The sequence below is a fragment of the Agelaius phoeniceus genome, chromosome 31 (assembly GCF_051311805.1).
Source record: "Agelaius phoeniceus isolate bAgePho1 chromosome 31, bAgePho1.hap1, whole genome shotgun sequence".
NCBI lineage: Eukaryota > Metazoa > Chordata > Aves > Passeriformes > Icteridae > Agelaius > Agelaius phoeniceus.
Window position 1 is genome coordinate 6381233 of NC_135295.1, and position 17828 is coordinate 6399060.

At 54.4% G+C, this 17828-nt stretch overlaps 2 protein-coding genes across 3 annotated transcripts; both read right to left on the reverse strand.

The window, feature by feature from the left end:
• Positions 1-1393: 1393 nt before the first annotated feature.
• On the reverse strand, positions 1394-7819 carry LOC129133552 (cilia- and flagella-associated protein 45-like). Of its 2 annotated transcripts, XM_077191973.1 has the most exons (10): positions 7465-7819; positions 4735-4862; positions 4276-4417; positions 3759-3929; positions 3433-3611; positions 3169-3298; positions 2788-2934; positions 2513-2626; positions 2115-2308; positions 1394-1961 (listed from the first exon to the last, which is right to left on the reverse strand). In XM_077191973.1, exons 1-10 carry the CDS (start codon positions 7537-7539, stop codon positions 1586-1588), a joined length of 1656 nt encoding a protein of 551 aa, XP_077048088.1. In that variant the 5' UTR covers positions 7540-7819; the 3' UTR covers positions 1394-1585. The 2 variants fall into 2 exon arrangements, with proteins under 2 accessions (XP_077048088.1, XP_077048089.1); XM_077191974.1 differs by lacking the exon at positions 4735-4862.
• A 2243-nt stretch (positions 7820-10062) lies between these two features.
• LOC129133551 (translocon-associated protein subunit beta-like) lies at positions 10063-15056 on the reverse strand. The gene is made up of 6 exons (XM_077191975.1): positions 14974-15056; positions 13066-13220; positions 12065-12164; positions 11576-11683; positions 11342-11419; positions 10063-10656 (listed from the first exon to the last, which is right to left on the reverse strand). The coding sequence occupies exons 2-6, from the start codon at positions 13218-13220 to the stop codon at positions 10546-10548; spliced, it is 552 nt and encodes a 183-aa protein (XP_077048090.1). The 5' UTR covers positions 14974-15056; the 3' UTR covers positions 10063-10545.
• Between the last annotated feature and the right edge of the window lie 2772 nt (positions 15057-17828).

The following is a 17828-nucleotide window of genomic DNA, read 5'->3' on the forward strand; positions in this document are numbered from 1 at the left end:
GTTCTTGTGCCCAGGTGGTAACTAAGCTATTCCTGAAATGAGTTCCATGATCTGACTCTGGGATGCCATGTCACCACAGGACTTATTTTTCCAAGCCCAGGATGGTGTGCTGGGCAGTAGTGTGAGGCACTGGGTGCATCTCCAGCCATCTGGTGATTGTGTCCACCATGGTGAGCACATAGCACTTACCTTGGCGGGTTTGCGGCAGTGCAATGTAATCAAACTCCCAGGCCTTTCCCTACCTCTACTTATTGCAACGCCCACCATTCCTCAGACGCTTTACTCTCTCAGCCTACTTAACGGCAGCACATGTCTCACACTCGTGGGTAACCTGGGAGATGGCGTCCATGGTTAAATCCACCCCTTGGCCTTGTGCCCACTTAGAAGTGAAATCTCTGCCCTGATGACCTGAGGCATCATGGGCCCATGGAGCCAGAAACAACTCTCCCTTGTGCTGCCAGTCCAGATCTACCTGTGATGCTTTGACTGGGGGAACCTGGTCTGCCAGTTCGTTATTCCAATGTTCCTTGTTGGCTTGACTCTTAGGCACGTGTGCATCTCCATGGTGGACTCTCACAATCGGCTTCTCCACCTGGATGGTGATGTCTTGCCACATTTCAGAAGCCCAGATGGGTTTCTCTTTACATTGTCAATTGGCCTCTTCCTGTCTGTCCAGCCACCCCCACAGAACATTGGCTGTCATCCATGTGTCAGTGCAGAGGGAGAGCTTTGGCCGTTTCTCTCGTTTGGTGATGTCCAGAACCAACTGGACAGTCTAGGCAAGGTGTTCAGTTGCTCAATTCCTTCTGTTTCCACAGCAGCGATTCCAAAAGCCCATCGACTTCCCTTTGGGTCTTCGAAGTACCTGTTCCTGGGGTAGTCAATGCCCAGGATCCATGGGGCATCTGGGCCACTTAGAATGGGGTGTTTCTGCCAGTCCTTCCCAGTCAGGGAATATGCATAAATGTGCATAAAGCTGATGCAATATCAGGGGTATAAAAGATGGACCCACCATTTTTGCGCATGAGCCTCTGGCATTTTGCCATGCTCCCAAGCACAGTCTCTTTTGCTTTGCTGATTTTTTTTGTTCTCAGTAAAACTTCTATAACTCATTCCCACTTGGGGTCTGGATTGTTTGTAACAGGTGGTTAGCCAGAGCGATCACCCACTTCTTTTGTTAACTTACTCACCTGCCATCCATCCCTGGGGCATCACCCCCTCTTTCTTCCATCATCTTTAAGATGACAAATGGCAAAAATTCACTAATAAGCCTAAACCTGTAACACAACCCCAGAGTGGGACATGTGGGACAAGGAACCTCAAGGCTCCTCCAGCCCTGAGGACAGCTCCTCCCAAACAGCCCTGAGGCCAGGGAAGGACGGAAAACACCATCTTCTCAGAAACATTGTTTATTGGAAAATTTAGTCAATGCAAATGGAACCCCAAATCCGTGGGGAATTGGAGCTGGTTCCTGGTGGGGCTGGGGCCTAGGAGGGGGCTCTGTTGGCTTGGCTCTGGGCTTTGCGCTCCACCTGGGCACAGTACTTTTCGGGCATTCCAGTGGCTCTGCAGAGGAAAGAATCCATCAGGTTCCCAATGGATCTGGGACCATGGCCCCAGAGCAGGTCTCGTTTGCTGAGGATGCAGAGGGACCTGGGTGGTGGCCCAGGCTGGGACACCAGGAAGGATTCGGGGAGCCCAAGGAGCACAGGGAAGCAGCACTGGCAGCCCCTGACCTGAACTCCTGCAGCTTCTGCTGTCTGAACTGGGTGAGGCGCTGGCTGCGCTGCCAGACCTCCTTCTGCAGCCGCCGGCCCTCCTCAATGACAGCCGCCCGCTCCCGCTCCCGCTCCTGCTGCAGCTCCTGGATCTGCCGCCGGAGATCTTCGGCATGGGCACGCTGCCGGAGCTCCCTCTGCTCCTGCTCCAGCTTCTCCCGCTCCAGCTGCTCCTGATGGGCCCTGTGGGAGAGCTGGGTTGGCTCAGTGACCCCACCACATCCCCCCACATCTGGCACAGCACCTGGGCTGGCACTGGAGCCCCCAGAGCCACCAGCTGGAACTGGGAGCCCCTGGCCACCAACCTCAGCCATCCCTCAGTCCCGTGTGCCTCACCTGAGCACCCTCTGGAATTCCTGGCGGTCTTGCTGCACCTGCATGGCCAGGTACTGCTCCTTCTGGGCCACCTGCTCCAGCCGGTCCTGCTTCAGCTGCTGCTCCAGCTCGACCTTCTTCCGCGCCTTCTCCAGCTCCCGCCGCCGCCATTCCCGGTCTGCGACCTCTTGGTTCCTCTTGGCCCTCAGAGCATCCTGCCCAAATAGGACACAGTGCTAGGCTTCCCTCAGGGGCACCCATGGAAGCCCTTGGCCATGGCTTTGGCTCTGCTTCAGGACATACCCTGGCTCCAGGGGCTGGTCCTACAGACCCCCCACATCCAGGGGTGCTGCCCCTTCGCCAGTCTGGGGACAGGGACAATGGCAGGGGAGCACGTCACCTGTTCCTGGGCCACTCACCTGCTCTGCCTGCCAGTCCTGGGCCCGCTCCTGTGTGGCCCTGAGCCGGGCCAGCTCCTTCTCCTTCTCCAGGCGCAGTTGTTGCTGTTCCGCCTCCAAGGCGGCCTCACGCTCCTACGGGGGACAGAGTGCCAGGGTAGGACAGAGCCCCAGGATGGGACAGAGCCCCAGAGTGGGACAGAGCCCCAGAATGGGACAGCGCCCCAGGATGGGACAGAGCCCGAGGACAGCTCCTGCAGCCCCTGCCCACCCTACCAAGAGCCCACTGCTCTTACAGCCTTTTGCCGCTGCTGCTCCAGCACCCGCTCATCCTCCAACCTCTCCTGCTCCCGCTGTTGATCCTTCAGCCTCTGGCTTTCCACATTGAAATGTTTAATATCAGCATGGATTTGCTTTAGTCGCTCCTGTTTCTGCTCCCAGGCCTGGAAATGCCATGCAGTATTGGAGACCACCAAGTCCAGTGCTCTTCCATCCTCATCACTCAGGGCAGGCAGGCTTTGGGCCACCACCCTGGGATGTCACTATGTCCCCAAGGGACCATAGCTCTGATCCTGCTGGATGCTGTCCCCACTCCCTGAGTGTAGCTGATCCAGCTCTGCCAATCCCTTTCCAGCCAGGTGGAAACCTCCCTGCACCCCCCTGTTCCCTGCTCCCACCTTCCGATCCTCCCTCTTCATCTGCTCCAGTCGCTCCAGCTGCCTCTGGCCCTCCTGGTACAGCTCCTCAGCCCTCAATGCCCTCTCCTCTGCATTCTGCTCCATCTGTTTCACAATGTCCTGCCGGGCTCTGGGAATACAAGAGCAGAAGGGTCTCCTGTGGCTCCATCCTGCTCCCCATCTTGGGAACACTGGCATGGACAGGGCTGGTGTGGTTGGAATGGACCAGATGCCTCCATGGGGAAGAGGGAGCCTCCTGCTCACCTCATCAGCTCCTGCTTCCTCTGGCGCTCCAGCTCCTCCTGGACCTCCATGCCCTTCTCCCGCTCCATTTCCATCATCTTATCCAGGCGCTTCTCCTCCTCCGCCAGTTCCTTGAGGATCATCTGCTTCTCCAGGACTTGCTTGTCCCGGATCATGTTGCACTTGGCATTGAGGAACAGCTGTGAGGACAAGAGGTGTCAGTGGCTTGGAGCCGCATTGGGACACAGGGAGCAGGGAGGGCCAGGGAAGGAGAAGAAGAGCCTGGGAGCACGAGGAGCAAGGGAGGCTCAGCAGTGCCAGGTGACAGAGGGGAGCGCCGGCCCTACCGCGTTCAGTTCCCGCACGTCTTCCTCCTGCTCCAGCCTCATCCTTGTCACCCGCTGCAGCAGCTTCTGCTCCTCCTGCTGCAGCTCCTCCTCCACTTCTCTCTGATGGTCTCTCTCGGCCTCCAGTTCTGCCTTTCTCTGCTCCTCGATCTGGGCCTTTTTCAGGGCTTCCTGTGGGGACAGAGAGTGCTGCCCAATCCTGGGCACCTTCCCAAGGGCTCACAGGGGTCACACTTCAGGTGCTGCATTCCCAACACTGAGTGGGAACATGTCGGGCTCCTGGCACGCCCATGGGCACCCCTCCCCACATCTCTGGGCAGACACCCCATGCCCTTCGAAGGTTGGCAGTGCTGGGCCTTCAGGGATGCTGCCCAGCTCTCAGTGAAGCCCTGAGCCCTGCAGCCTCCCCTGTGCCCCAAAATGTGGTGGACAGAGGGAGGACCCCCTGCGGGAACCACCACCCCTCAAACCCAGCTGTGGAGCCAGAAAAGGGGGAAGCAGAAAGGGAAATGCCTACAAAAGCAGCGTCCTGTCTGGCTCTCAGCGTCTTCAGCCTGTCCCAATGCTCCACCTCAGTTGGGGCTCGAGCTGATTCCTTAAGTTTCTCATATTCCTTTTCTCCAATGATGAGACACAGTTGGGGCTTCTCCTGGGGAATGCTGGGGGGCACAGGGAGAGAGCTTAGTGGCATGGTGACCACAACAGGTCCCTGTGCTCCCTGAGCTGCCCACTCAGCCACCATGTCAGACCAGATCAATATGGGAAGTGCTGAGGAAGCCTTGGGGACCTGGCTCTCTTGTTTTGGGGTGAGGTGGGAAGGGAAAGTGTGGTGAAAGTGGCACCAGGCTGGGATGCAGGGGGCAGGATCCCCAGGGGTGGCCAGGGCACACTGCCAATCCCTGTTCCCTAGAGATTTTGGGATGCTGCGCTGACACCCATTCTCCCAAAACCCCTCAGGGCTTGGGCACAGCCTTACACGAGGTCCCGGATCAGGTCCCTGGTGATGATTCTGGTGGTCTTTGGTTTATATCTGACAGAGGGCTGTGATTCAGGCGGTTTGGGCACATCCTGAAGAATCACAATGGGGCTGCTGGAGCCCGTGACCTGTGGGAAAGGACGATGTGAGGGATCCGAAATCCCCACGCTCAGTGCTCCCTGGACACCAACTGATCCTGGGAGGAGCTCTGGATCCTCAATCGGGATGTGCCCTCAGGGGCATGACCAAAAGGGGCCGGAGGGGCTGGGGGTCAGGGGAAGACCGAGGGCAGACCTTGGGAAGGAGGGACTGAAATCCTGGTGGGCGAAGCTGCTGACGGCGCGGGAGGAGGGATCCCCGGGAGGAGTCTCCCGGACAGAGGGACCGAGACCCTGAGCCAGTAGTCGCGCCTGCCATGGCACTCTCATAGAGTGTGGGAGGTGTGACAATGTCCTGGAGCCGACATCCCAATGTGATGGGACCAAGGGTTGGGATGTGTCTGAACCGATTGTGACAAAGTGCCCAAAGCCACTGTCGAGACACGTCGGGACCGACTGTTGCCATGGCAGCGCCCCCAACAGCTCCCGGGACTGACAGGATGTCCTGGAGCAGACGGGGCATGGGGGACGGGGATGTTGGTGTGGAAGCTCTGAGAGCTGGGAAGGGCAAATCCAAGGGAAGGCAGAGATGGAATTGAGGCAGCCAAGAGGATAGATACATATTATAATATTGGCTTTTTGCAAATGTTAAAATGGATTTTATATGTGGGATGTGAAAGTAGCTTTGTTGTAAAGATATAATTTTTATTTCTGGTATTAATTAATCTTAGACATAGTAGTGAAATAGCTGATATAAGTATGCTTGTGTTAAAATGCCTGCTTGGATTGGATAACATCCGATGAACATAGGATGAGGACACCTGCTACAGATCTGCCAACTATCAGCACTCACCATCTGAAGACAGTGTGGACCAAGGCCCAAAACTGAAGATGATGATAAAAAAGGACTAAAAGCACAACCCAGAAATATGCATCCTCTAAAAAGGCGGATCCAAGGTGGAGATATGCTGAACAGTTCTTGGAACATGTAAACTAATTTGGGGGAAAAGTTTACTATGCATAAGGGTCTATGAATACCCAACAGGCTGATATAAGGGAAAAGGTATTTAAGGGGGATCCCCAAAGAGAACAGCATGCTCTTGGCTGAGTGCCAACCTTTGCTTTATGGTCCTTGTCTCCTATTGTCCTTTATTAAACTTTTAAAATTTTCACAGGAGAGTGAACCTGGTTTTCACTCCAAGGCTGCGAGAGGAACAGCCCTGCAGGAAGGAAAGAGGGGCATAAGGGTCTCCAGAGATTTGCCCAAAACCTGTGGGGGTCTCCAGGGAGCAGACACCCCCCTGCAGCCCTGCAGGAGCCCCTGGCCAAGCAGAGGATGCCCAAAGGGAGTTGTGAGCCCATAGAAAGCCCCTGCTTGAGCAGTTCCTGGGGCACTGAGCCTGGGCAAGGAAGAGCCTCAGCCTGGAGCAGCTGGGGCAGAGCTGCAGCCCGCAGGAAGGACTCCCACTGAAGAAATCGCTGGAGAAGAGACTCCCATGGAAGGCAGGGACCCCAGTTTGGTGAAGGGCAAGAACTGCAACTACTCTGGCTGAGCAGCAGCAGAAACAACCTGTGCCAAACTGCCCGGGGCCCCCCTTCCCATCTCCCTGTGCTGCTGGAGGGAGGTTGGGGTGGGGGGGAAGGTGTTTTGAAGGGTTTATTTGACTTCTCTTTATCCTGCTCTGATTTTGTCAGCAAATATTCAATTCATGTTGCTAATTCTGAGCCTGCATTTCACGTGACAGGATTTGATGAGTGATCTCTCCTGGTCCTTGTCTCAAACCAGAAAACTTTTGTTCAATTTTCTCTCCCCATCCAGGTGCAAGAGGGCAGTGAGAGAGCGGCTGTGGTGGGTGCGGGGCATCCGGCAGGAAGGAGAAGGAGGGTCCAGGTCAGGCTGTTGAGCAGATTGTTGTGGGATTTCAGTAGTTTTGTGGTTCTCTCAGTCCCTTGGCAAGAGGGAACAAATGATCAATTGCTGCATTTCCAGACTGGTTCCCTCACAGCTGCCCTTGCATGGGGGGTTTCCATCCAGTCCTGCTCTGAAAACCATCAAAGGCCCTCTCAGAGCCACTACTTGGGCTCCCTTTGGGGTTTGTGCTTCTTGCAGGGCTGAGCAAACCACAGGCAGGCCTTTTCCGCCCCCAGAATTCTCACCTTTGCAGCAGCTCTAAAGCTGCCAGAATCAAAGCCAAAAGGGCGGGGGGGACCCTCAGGTGCTGGCTGTAACCTGGGGCTGGGCAGAGCAGGGCTGGGCAATGGCCATCCCTGTGCAGTGGGGCTGGGCCATGGCTGGGCCTCACACTTGGATAGACAGGAGTCCCGAAGATGTGCCACCTCTTCGACAGGTGGCACCACCACCCCCATGGACAGGATGCCCCATGCCATGATGTGTCACCCCCTGGACTGGTTTCCCTCAGGTGAACCCCAGAACAGGGACCTCCCAGGACAGGAGCCTCTGGATGTGCCCTCCAAGACAGAACCCCCCCTTTCCCCATCTGACTCAGCACAAATGGCCTCTTCCTTCTTGTCCAGGAAAAAGAAAGTGTTGAGAGGGCACAGCCCAACACCTCCATCCCACATGGCCTCCCTACTCTTCCCTGCACCACCTCACCCCATTTTCCCCCCTCACCTGGGTCCCCCAGTCCATTCCCTGCTCATGTGCTCCCCGGGATTGCTGAGCCAGGAACCAGGGGTGAGGGGACATGGCACAAAAATGAGGAAAAATTAGAAAAATAAAGAGAAGAAAAGGACAAGGGCAGGGGAGGGCACAGAGGCCAAGCTACCCAGGACCTCCATGTGATGCATGCACAGGAAATGAGCACCCCAGGGAGGCAATGCTGGGCCCTGGGTCATCCCAAAATCTGAGGCATCCAGGGAAGAAGCTGTGACCCATGGGCCCACCCAGCCACTGCCCATCCCTGCCATCCCCATTCCCCTGGGATCCCAACCATGGAATCTCATTTCCTTCTATCTCCCCTTCCCTGGCCCCCCCCCCCCCCCCCCCCCCCAACCCTGGACTGCAATTCCTTGGGATACCCATTCCCAAGGAACCCCATCCTGGTAATTCCAGACCCTGTGACACCCCTTCCCTTGATTCCCCCAGGACCCCCATTCTCACAAGAGTCCCTCCTTTCCCCTGGCATCCCCATTCCTCAGCGTCCACCCCATGATCACAAATCCCTGGAGGTCACATTCTTTTGGGACCCTCATCTGCGATTCTGAGTCTACCCAAGCCTTGGGATCCCCATTCCCATGGGACTCCATCCCTGGGCACCCCATTGCCCTGGACACCCCTCCCTGGCTCCCTACACAGCCTCAGCCTCCAAATTCAGGCAACACAATGTTCCCACCATGTCCCACCATCACCCCATGTCCCACAAGGTCCCCACCCTGCCCTGACCAAGGGCCACCTACACATGGGGACAAGAGGTGACCTCGCTTCCTTCCCCTTCATCCAAAGAGCCACCACCCAGTGGAGCAGTGGCCACAGCAGTGAGTGACAGCCAGTGCACATGCCTGGGGACACCGAGATGGTCGGGAAGGTGGCACTGCTCCTGTGGGGTGAGCACCCTGGGCATGGGCTTCACCCCCCGGGGATAGGGAGGGGAGTTGGCACAGGGGGACTGCAGGGTTCCCTCAAGTCCCCAGTGCCAGGAGAGCCTGTGCGTGAGGTGACCGGGGTCATTGGGGCAGGAAGGTGGGGACATTAATGGTGGGACAGGGATTTGGGGAGGCATCAGGGGGCTGGTGGACGTGATCTTTGACAGTATGGCGTGGCCATGGTGTCCCCAGCGTCCCCGTGCCCTGCCTCACTACAGGGTGGCCACAGTGTCCCTGTCTCCAAGGGGTCCACGTCACACAAGGACACTTTGGGGACAGCCCTCACACCCCATGCCCTTCTGCCGCTGTACCTGCAGTGCCACCCCCACTGAGCCCTGTCCTTTCTCTCTTCCAGCCCAGACCCTCGGCCTCACTGGTGAGTCCTCAGGGGATGCCACGTCCCCATCCCGCTGTCCCCAGCCCCACACTGGCCCTGGCAGGCTGGTGTCCCCTGTCACCCACAGGCACTCAGACCACCCAGCTCCTCGTAGAGCCTCCCTGGACGCCAGTGCTGTGGGACCGGGTGACACTGACCTGCCAGGGCTCACTGGTGCCACCACCTGGTACAAGGACGGGCAGTGCTGGGGGCAGGAGAGACATGACAACTTCTCTGTCACTGAGAGTGGCACCTACATGTGTGACAGACCTGGCAGTGGTCAACCCCCCCGTGAGAGTCTCAGATGGTGAGGGGCATTTGTGTCCCCAGCCTGGCACCCATGGGGACCCCGAGGGTTCTGGGTAGGCTCAGCTTCATGGGTCACCCCCCTGGTGTGACCAGAGCCTGTCTCCTGCTCTGTCCAACAACATCCATGTGCTGGATGTTATCCAATGGGTAGTCAATGGTCACATCAGGTGTGACAGGTCCCATGTCCCTCAGACTGGCTGGTGCTGCAGAGGCTGGTACAGGCACTGCTGGAGGGGAACATGGTGATACTGTGCTGCCAGGACTGGCAGAAGAATTCCAAAAGGGTTCTCCGCAAACATGAGGACTTCAGTCTTGCAGTGGGAAGACCCCTGACACAGCCACAAGAATTTGAGGGACAATACTGCATGTCCACTGGCCTGGGAATTATGGAAAATAAGAAGGGGGAGCCCCCCAAGGCCTTGTAGTGGCTCAAGACACAGCAAGGCTTGGTGGGGCTGCTGTGGTTCAGCTCCCCACCCTTGGCTCTGTGCCTCAGCTAAGTCCCCTCCTGCAGACTGGGAATACTGGATCCAGCTGCTGCTGGAACCAACTGAGCCTGTGCCCTGGGCTCCAGTGTCCCCTCTTAGCAGGGCCCTTAGCCTTCCTCAGCCACCAACGGCCATTTTGTGTCCCAGGTGGTTCCATGTCATCCAAAGGGACAGAGGGTCAGAGAATGGCACAGGAAAAGAGCTGATGGCAGAGAACATGTCCTGATCCACTGTGAGCAGAAAGCTGGAACCTGTCATGGCGAGTGGGCTGTGAGTGGGTATAGTCAAGCAAAGCATCCCCAGTGCAGGGAGAGTTTCCCAGCCTGTGCACCTGATTCTCGAGGAATTTAACCCTGATCCTCCTCCCTGCACTCCACCCTCATGGCTTTACAAGCCCACCATGGACCTGGGCAGGCTGGTGGGTCAGAGAACAGCATCAACAGGACAAAGCAGCAGCTGTGACATCCTCTATCAAATCAGGTTTGTGGCATTAGCAGAGCAATCTCTGTCCCACAGGGCAGGCAGCACCTGGAGGGGACCCTGAGATATGACACCCTGCAGAAAACTGCAGCAGGCAAATGGGAGCTGGAGGCAGCACAGGGGGCAGAGCCCCACAGACAGGCCCCTCTGGGCACTAACACACTTCGCTGCTCGGATTGCTGCAGCTGCAGAGGAGAAAGGGGTTCTGCCTCCAAAAGGGTTGGACAAGGCAGTTTGGGACTTCTGCTTGTTCTTTTTTCTGTTTGCTTGTTTCTCCATTTGAACAGAGGACACCTCACAGCTGCTGCAGCAGCCACCGAATCCTTTGCCCAGAGGGCTGAAGCACAATGCAGGCAGCACCTCGCGGGGGATGGATCCTGACCCAGCCGCTGTTCTTGGGGGTTTGGGGGTGTCCTTTCCCGAGCTCTGGACTGCTGCTGCTAGCACTGGACTCTGCTCAGTTCTTTTTGCTCTTGGGGGTGTCATACTTCCTCTTGCTCGAGTACCAGAGCAGCAGGGGGATCCCAATGGAGGGCAGGGTCATCACGCCAAATGCCGCCCAGTCCAGCTAGAGGGAGAAATTGTTAAGAGAAAAGTCAAAACAATCCAGGCCAGGGGAGTCTTAGAGCAATGAGGTCAGAGGAGGAGAGGGAGGAGAGATCTCACACTGTCTGCAGCTTCCTCACATGGGGAAGCAGAGGGGCAGGCGCTGACCTCTGCCCTCAGTGACCAGTGACAGGACCCAAGGGAGTGCCTGCAGTTGTGTCAGGACAGCCAGCATTAAAGGCTGGATATTAAGAAAAGGCTATTTCTCCCAGAGGATGCTCTCCCAGACACTGCAAGAGGCTCCTCAGAAAGTGGTCACAGCACCGAGCTTGACACGAGCTCAAGGAGTTTGGATAGGGCTGACAGGCACATGATTGGGATTCCTGGGGTTGTCCTCTGCAGGGCCAGGAGTTGGACTCTACAATCCTTGTGGGTCCCTTCCAGCCTAGTTGGTTTTAAGATTCTACTCTCAGATTTTCTGCCTCAAATGCCACAGTGCAGCTTCTTCACAGAGGGAGCTGGGATGGAAACTGAGCTGTTTCTGTGATAGTTCTCTGGAGAACTGACAGGAACTAACTCCAGCTCCCTCTGCAGCTCTCCAGGTGACTGCAGGGCAAGTCACACACACCATGTGCAAGCAGGAAGCCACCACACTGGGCTGCAGCTGCCGTGGTGCACTTTTCCATTGTCAATTGAAAGGTACTTACGAAGTGAGGGGAGAACCTCCTGTCGAAATCACGCTGAGCCAGGATTCCTCCCTGCCCAGGAGCACTGGTGAAGCCAACCTGGAAAAGGCAGGGAAAAGACAGGCTTTGCCACCTTTCCTGCTTGCTCCAGAACTGGGCAGGGTGAGAGCAACACAGACATGCATCACCTCGACCATGCAGCTCCGGGAGCACGGTCAGGTGTGTCTGCAGGGATCCCATAAATCAGCCACTTACCACCACCTGGGCACCCTCCTGTGCCAGGTACGTGATGGTGGCAGAGGTGAAGTTGAAGTACCCAGCCTTGAGAGGCCGTAGAACCACAGTGTGGGACACATTGTTCGCTCTGGGAGCTGGACGTTAAGGAACACTGTTGTATTTCAGCCCAGGAAGAAAAGTGAGGAGATGTGAAAGAGCAACCAGGATCCAGGTGAAAAAGTCAGTGCTGCTAACAGATCTGAGTGCTCGTGGTCGCAGACAGCCAGACCCAGCCAAGGCTGACCCAGCTGCTCCTCCACAGGCAGAGGAACTACCCCAGGACCTGGTCCTGTCTGCAAGGAACTTTGTTTTTACACTGCACCATCCAGAAGAGGAGGGGTTTGGATCTGGCACCCTGTGCAGGCTCTGGAAGGAATTTCAGGGACAGCAGATGAAGATAGGACCAAGCTGCAGGATGCTCAGGGGCAAGAAAGAGAGTTGGAAGAAACTTCAAAACATGAAAAGATATGGAGCAATCCTGTCCCACTTGACGCTGAGCATGCCAGAGACGATGCCAAAATCTTCTGGAGGGAAAGAATCATCCGACAGCTCCACGTCTAAGGCAGCACTGAACACAACAAAGAGAGGGATGAGACAGGAATCTTAAGCTTTGCCATCTGCTCATAGGCTCTGCAGCAAAGTGCACTGACACTTCCATCTTGACCAAATGGAAGAATTGATTTTTCAGAGATGAAATGTCACCAGTAGAAGACAGGGAGGAGAGCTGAGGTATCTTACAGGGAGACTGCAGAGGGAGGAAGGCAAAGCTGAGAGAAACAAACACAAGGACAGGAAAACCACCATTTTTTCCACAACACAATTTGGCAGTTTGCTGAACTTCAGATACCATCCCATGGATACACATGCTGGCCTAAATAATAACCAAATCCCACATATAAAATTACAGGATCACATTAATGTTGTATCAATTCAACATTACTGCACCATATATTATTCTGTTAGCAGTACTGCACTCAGTATGCATTATTCTGCCTTAAAAAAAAAAATCTAAAAAACCAAAATCTCAAAGCCCTTTAATAGTGTCCTGCATTTGTCCAGTCAGCTTTTCATTCTGCAAATGAAGCTTTTTACCATTCTGTTTTATCTTTGACAGGTCCTTAGTTAAATCCTGATAGCAAAAAGGAATTTTCATTAAAAAGAATAAATGTGAAAAAAAGCTTACAAAGCCAAGAAAGGGAGCTGCAGGCATGGGGAACAGAGTGTCACAGGACACCACAGGAACTATACCATGCTGGACTGACAGCTTGAGCAGCCATGAGGTGAAAGCAGGGAAGAGGAAGGAATAGGCAAATTTCAGGGTCAATCCTTCAGGCATTGCTGGAAAGCTGAGAGTTAGAGAGAGCAAAAAGCAACAGCACATCACGGAGCTCAGAAATTGCCTTGCCAACCCTGCAGCCACACAGAGAACATGTGCTCGTGGTCAGTACTGAAGCCTGGACAGGGCTTACCTGGAGCCAACATTGTAGATGTTGTACTGCAAAGTCAAGTCCTTGCCCTCCACTGCATATCTGTTTAACAGAGATTTGGAGGCCAGGAGCCTGGCACCATCCTCACAGTGAGCCACGGACACCAGAGCAAACACGACAAGAAGAGGGAGCTTCATCTAGAAGCACAAAGAAATGGAACATCACTGATCATTTGAAATCTCTGAACACTTGCCTGTGAGACACAGCAGTGTCCCAAATCTGCAGCCATGGAAGAAAAGTTCACAGTCTTGTCCCCTGTCAAAGCCCTGGCCAGTACCATTCCCTTTTACAGAATCATGAAACATCCTGAATTGAAAGGGACTCAACAGGATCATCAAGTCCAAGCCCTGGCCCTGTACATCTCAATAATGGGCAAAGCTTTCAGATCACTAAGCCTCTTCTAGTAACTTCCAGAGTAAAAGCTTTGGTAATTAACAATTTCATCAGTTTTAGCAACTAATGGTTAATTGCCCTTGCAAAGCCTGGCAACTTTCCAGCACTGTCTTACGCAACAGAATTAGTTTTTAGAAAGCACAGCTCCTCACTTCCAACATTATTCTTCCTTATTTCCAGCCACTGAGAACCACCAACTCCCTCCAGTGGCTTTTATGATCCTCTGCACAATTCCCTGCTTCAGGCCACGTGGTCTGACTTATCCAAACACGGCGCCTCTGCAGCCACCCTGCTGAGAGGACAAGGAGACAACAGGAACACTACAGATGTGACCAGTGAGGACACTTGATGGGGCTTTTAAATTCAAAAACTGCTTCAATGTCAGGGCCTCTGCCTTCCACAGTCACAGGGTGGTGGTTGGGGTTGGACAGGACTGTAAAGACCATGCAATTGCACCCCCCTGTCAAGGGCAAGGACACCTTCCACGAGCCCAGGTCGCTCCAAGCCCCATCCAGCCTGGCCTTCGATGTTTCCAGGGATGGGGCAGCCACAGCTTCTCTGGACAACCTGTGCCAGTGACTCACCTCCCTCACAGGCACCAATTTCTTCCCAATATCCCATCTAACTCTGCCCTCTGGCAGTGGAAAGCCTTGTTTTGTCACTCCAGGCCCTTGTCCAAAGTCCCTCTCCAACTCTTTTGGAAGCCCTGTAGGCCCTGGAAGGGGCTCTAGGGTCCCCCTGGAATCCTCTCCTCTCCAGACTCAACACCCCCAGCTCTTCCAGCCTGTGTCCAGAGCAGAGGGGCTGCAGCCCCTGGATCATCTCTGTGGCCTCCCCTGGACTCACTGCAGCAGCTCCTTGTCCTCCCTGTGCTGGGGAGCCCAGAGCTGGAGGCAGCTCTGCAGGGGAGGGTCTCAGCAGAGGAGAGGGGCAGAATCCCCCCCTCACACGCTGCCCACGCTATTGGGGATGAGCCCAGGACAGTGTTGGCTTTCTGGGCTCCCAGTGCACGTTGCCACAGCGTGCTGAGCTTCTTGTCAATGTCCCATGCCCCCACATCCTTCCCAGGGCTGCTCTCCATCCATTCTCCCCCAGCCTGTTTGTGTGTCGGGTTGCCCTAATGCAGCTGCAGCACCTGCCCTTGGCCTCGCTGAACCTCCCGGGCTTGGCATGGACCCGCCTGCCCAGCCCGCCCCGGCGCAGGTGCCAGAAGTCCCTTCCTTCCTCCCAGTCGTGCCCTGCTGCAGCCGCACAGCAGCGCATGCAGCCCAGGTTGCTCCTGCCCACTCACGAAGCCCAGGGGCCCAGAGGGGCTCAAGGACACCTCCCAACAGGGAATCGTCCGGTTTCACCCACGCTGCCCGTGGAAGACCCCGGCTCTGACGTTCCAGCTCCAGAAACCGGCCGGTCCCTCCTGACGCCTCAGAGCCCACGAGCGGACCCACCCCGAAGGCCAAGGACACGGCCTCCAGCTGCCCCGAACCTCCCGCCCCTCACCGTCTCTCCCGCCGCCAACACTACAAAGACGAATCAGCGCAACCGCGGCGGAAATGGCGCAAACGAACCGCGACTCAGGCAAGCCCTATGCCCCCTGGGAAATGGAGTCTAAGCCCGTGAAAACGAAGGGACTCCGCGCCTGCGCAGGACACGCTTCCTGCGCTGCCCATTGCCCACGGTGGTGGAAGTAGCGGCGGGCGGCGCGCCGTGCTGGGCCGGGCTCTCGTAGGGAAGGCTCTGTAGAAAAGCAGCAGGTGTATCTCGGCACGACAAGTAGCTCTGGCCACGCGAGCAGCCTGCCCAGGTCCGCGGGAGATGTGTAAAGTAGTGAAGAAGGAGTGAAGGAGAAGGAGCAGGGCTAAATTCCTCAAGAATCAGGTGCACAGAACTCCGGGGTCTCCCTTCCTGCACTCAGGACTCCCTGCTTGACTCACTCCCCGGACAGGCTGCAGCCTTCTGCTGCCGCGGAACAAGATGTGTCCCGACCTCCCTAGTGCAAAGCCAGCAGCATAAGAAACCTTTTAGTGTTTCCAGCACTCCAGGATACCCCGAGAGTTCTGTGCCTGCATCTATCAGGCTGATTACCTCAAGTGGGAGAAAGGCTTCAGACCCTCCTCTGTACAGTTTTTGCTCCTCACATGTGGAACTGGGGGTATATTACTTCATTATCTGAAGCTGTATTTGGAGGATTAACCACTGATATATAAATAGACCAAACATATCTGAAAAGTTTTTGGTCGTCGATTTTAGGTGTAGCCCCTTGGGGAGGCTTCATCTGCCCTTAATGTGAAGACCCTTCGATAAATATATAAATTTCAATTCCCTTAATTCTGTCTGCCCTCTAATTTTCATTTTGCAGAAATGCAGCAAAGTTTGTGAAATTTTTCACCTTGCAGCCCGGTATTGGCCAGTGCGAGTGGTCGCAAAGAGAGGCCATTTTACTTCTGGGAAAAAGAAGCCATTTCCCCAGGGTCTCGATATCTCCTCGAAGGTGGCATGTGGGGCTCTAAGGAAATGCTTGCTCCTAGTTCCTGAAAGCTTTAATTTTGGAGAAATCCAGAAAAGTTAGCAAATTTTAAGGTTGGCACTCCACTATCAGCCAGTGCGAGCGTTCACAAATGGAGGCCATTTTCCATGGGAAAAAGAAGTCATTTCCCCAGGGTCTGGGGATCAGATAAGAGGTGGTGTTTGAGGCTCTAAGGACTTGCAGGGTCCTGGTTGCTGGCAGCTGTATGTTTGTAGAAATCTAGTAAAATTTCAAATGTTATGATTGGCACCCTTTTATTGACAGAGCGAGTGGCCAAAAATGGAGGCCATTTTCCATGGGAAAAAGAAGTAATTTCCCCCAGGTCTGGGTATCAGATTAAAGATAGCGTCTGGGGCTCTAAGGACTTCCAGTCTCCTTGTCACAGGCAGCTTTAGTTTTGGAGAAATCTAGTAATGTTTGCAAATTTCTAGCTTGGCACCCCATTATCTGCCAGGGCGACTGGCAATAAACAGAGGCCATTTTCCAGTGGAAAATGAAGTCATTTCACCAGGGTCTGTGTACCAGATAAGAGCTGACATTTGGGGCTCTAAGGACTTTCAGGGTCCTAGTTGCTGACAGCTTTAGTTTTGGAGAAATCCAATAAAATTTGCAAATTTCTCCTGGCACCACATGATCTGCAAGTGCAAGTGGCTGCAAACGAAGTCCATATTCCATGGAAAAGGAAGTCCTTTCCCCAAGGTCTGTGTATCAGATTAAAGGTGGCCTTTGAGGCTCTAAGGACTTGCAGGGTCCTTGTTGCTGGCTGCTTTAGTTTTGGAGAAATCCTGCAAAGTTTGCAAATTTCTAGCTTGGCACCAGACATTCTGCCTGTGGAGTGGCTGCAAGTAGAGGCCATTTTCCATGGGAAAAAGAAGTAATTTTCCCAGTGTTGCAGCATGTCAGCTACTAGTATCTCTGAACAACCTGTACTTCAATAGCCCAGAGCACTCTGGCTTAAACTGCTGACAAATGAGGTGAGAGTCAGGTTCCTTGTGTGAAAACTCCAAATGCTGTTAATTGCACTGAAGGGGGTCTGGGGTAAGAGACAAAATGGGGCTGAGAACACTGGCTTCTTTATGGGGAGAAAAAAGGGCAGAGCGATACAGTAAGTCAGGACCAAGAGGGGACAAGAGAGGGGAGAACATTCTAGGGGGAGTACATATAAGGTAATAACAGCAGTTGAACTGGGTGTATCAACTGTGCACCCGGTTTTGTTCTGTACCAACAAAACCTGCTGCATCAACATGAGTCTGCAAATGCCCATGGGCGAGACCATTACATTCAGACAGTTGTCTCTTTTTGCCCTGAGGTTAAAGTTCCAACAGTAGGCCCCTGGGCCTCCACAACTCCCCTCTTTTTGTCTTCTAAAAAGAAGGCTTCTGCTGTAGTTTTTTGCAGGCATTTAACAAAAATGGATAAAATAACCAGCGCAATGAATGCATTAAACCAAGTCCACAAAACAGTTTTAACCAAAGATGAAAGCCAGCCTTTCATCCCCCAGTCTTTGAAAAGTCCAGTGAGCCAGTCGTTGTTGCCTTCTGTGTAGATCTTATGTACTCAGTCTTTTAGCAGCTGGTTGCTCTGTTGTATTGACTCACTATGCAACAACAGGCTGGAAAAACACATGCTTTCAAATGTCTGACAGCCATAGACATGGCCATGGGCAAGAAATTGTGGCTTGGCTGTGGAACCACCCAGCTGAAGGCATGCAGCATAGTGAAGAGTGTACAGATTCCTGCTGCAGCGGCAACAAATGACGACATGCTTTGACTTTAGCTAATTTAGTATCAGGAGGCTTGGGTAGCCTAAAAGTAAACAAAGAGATTAA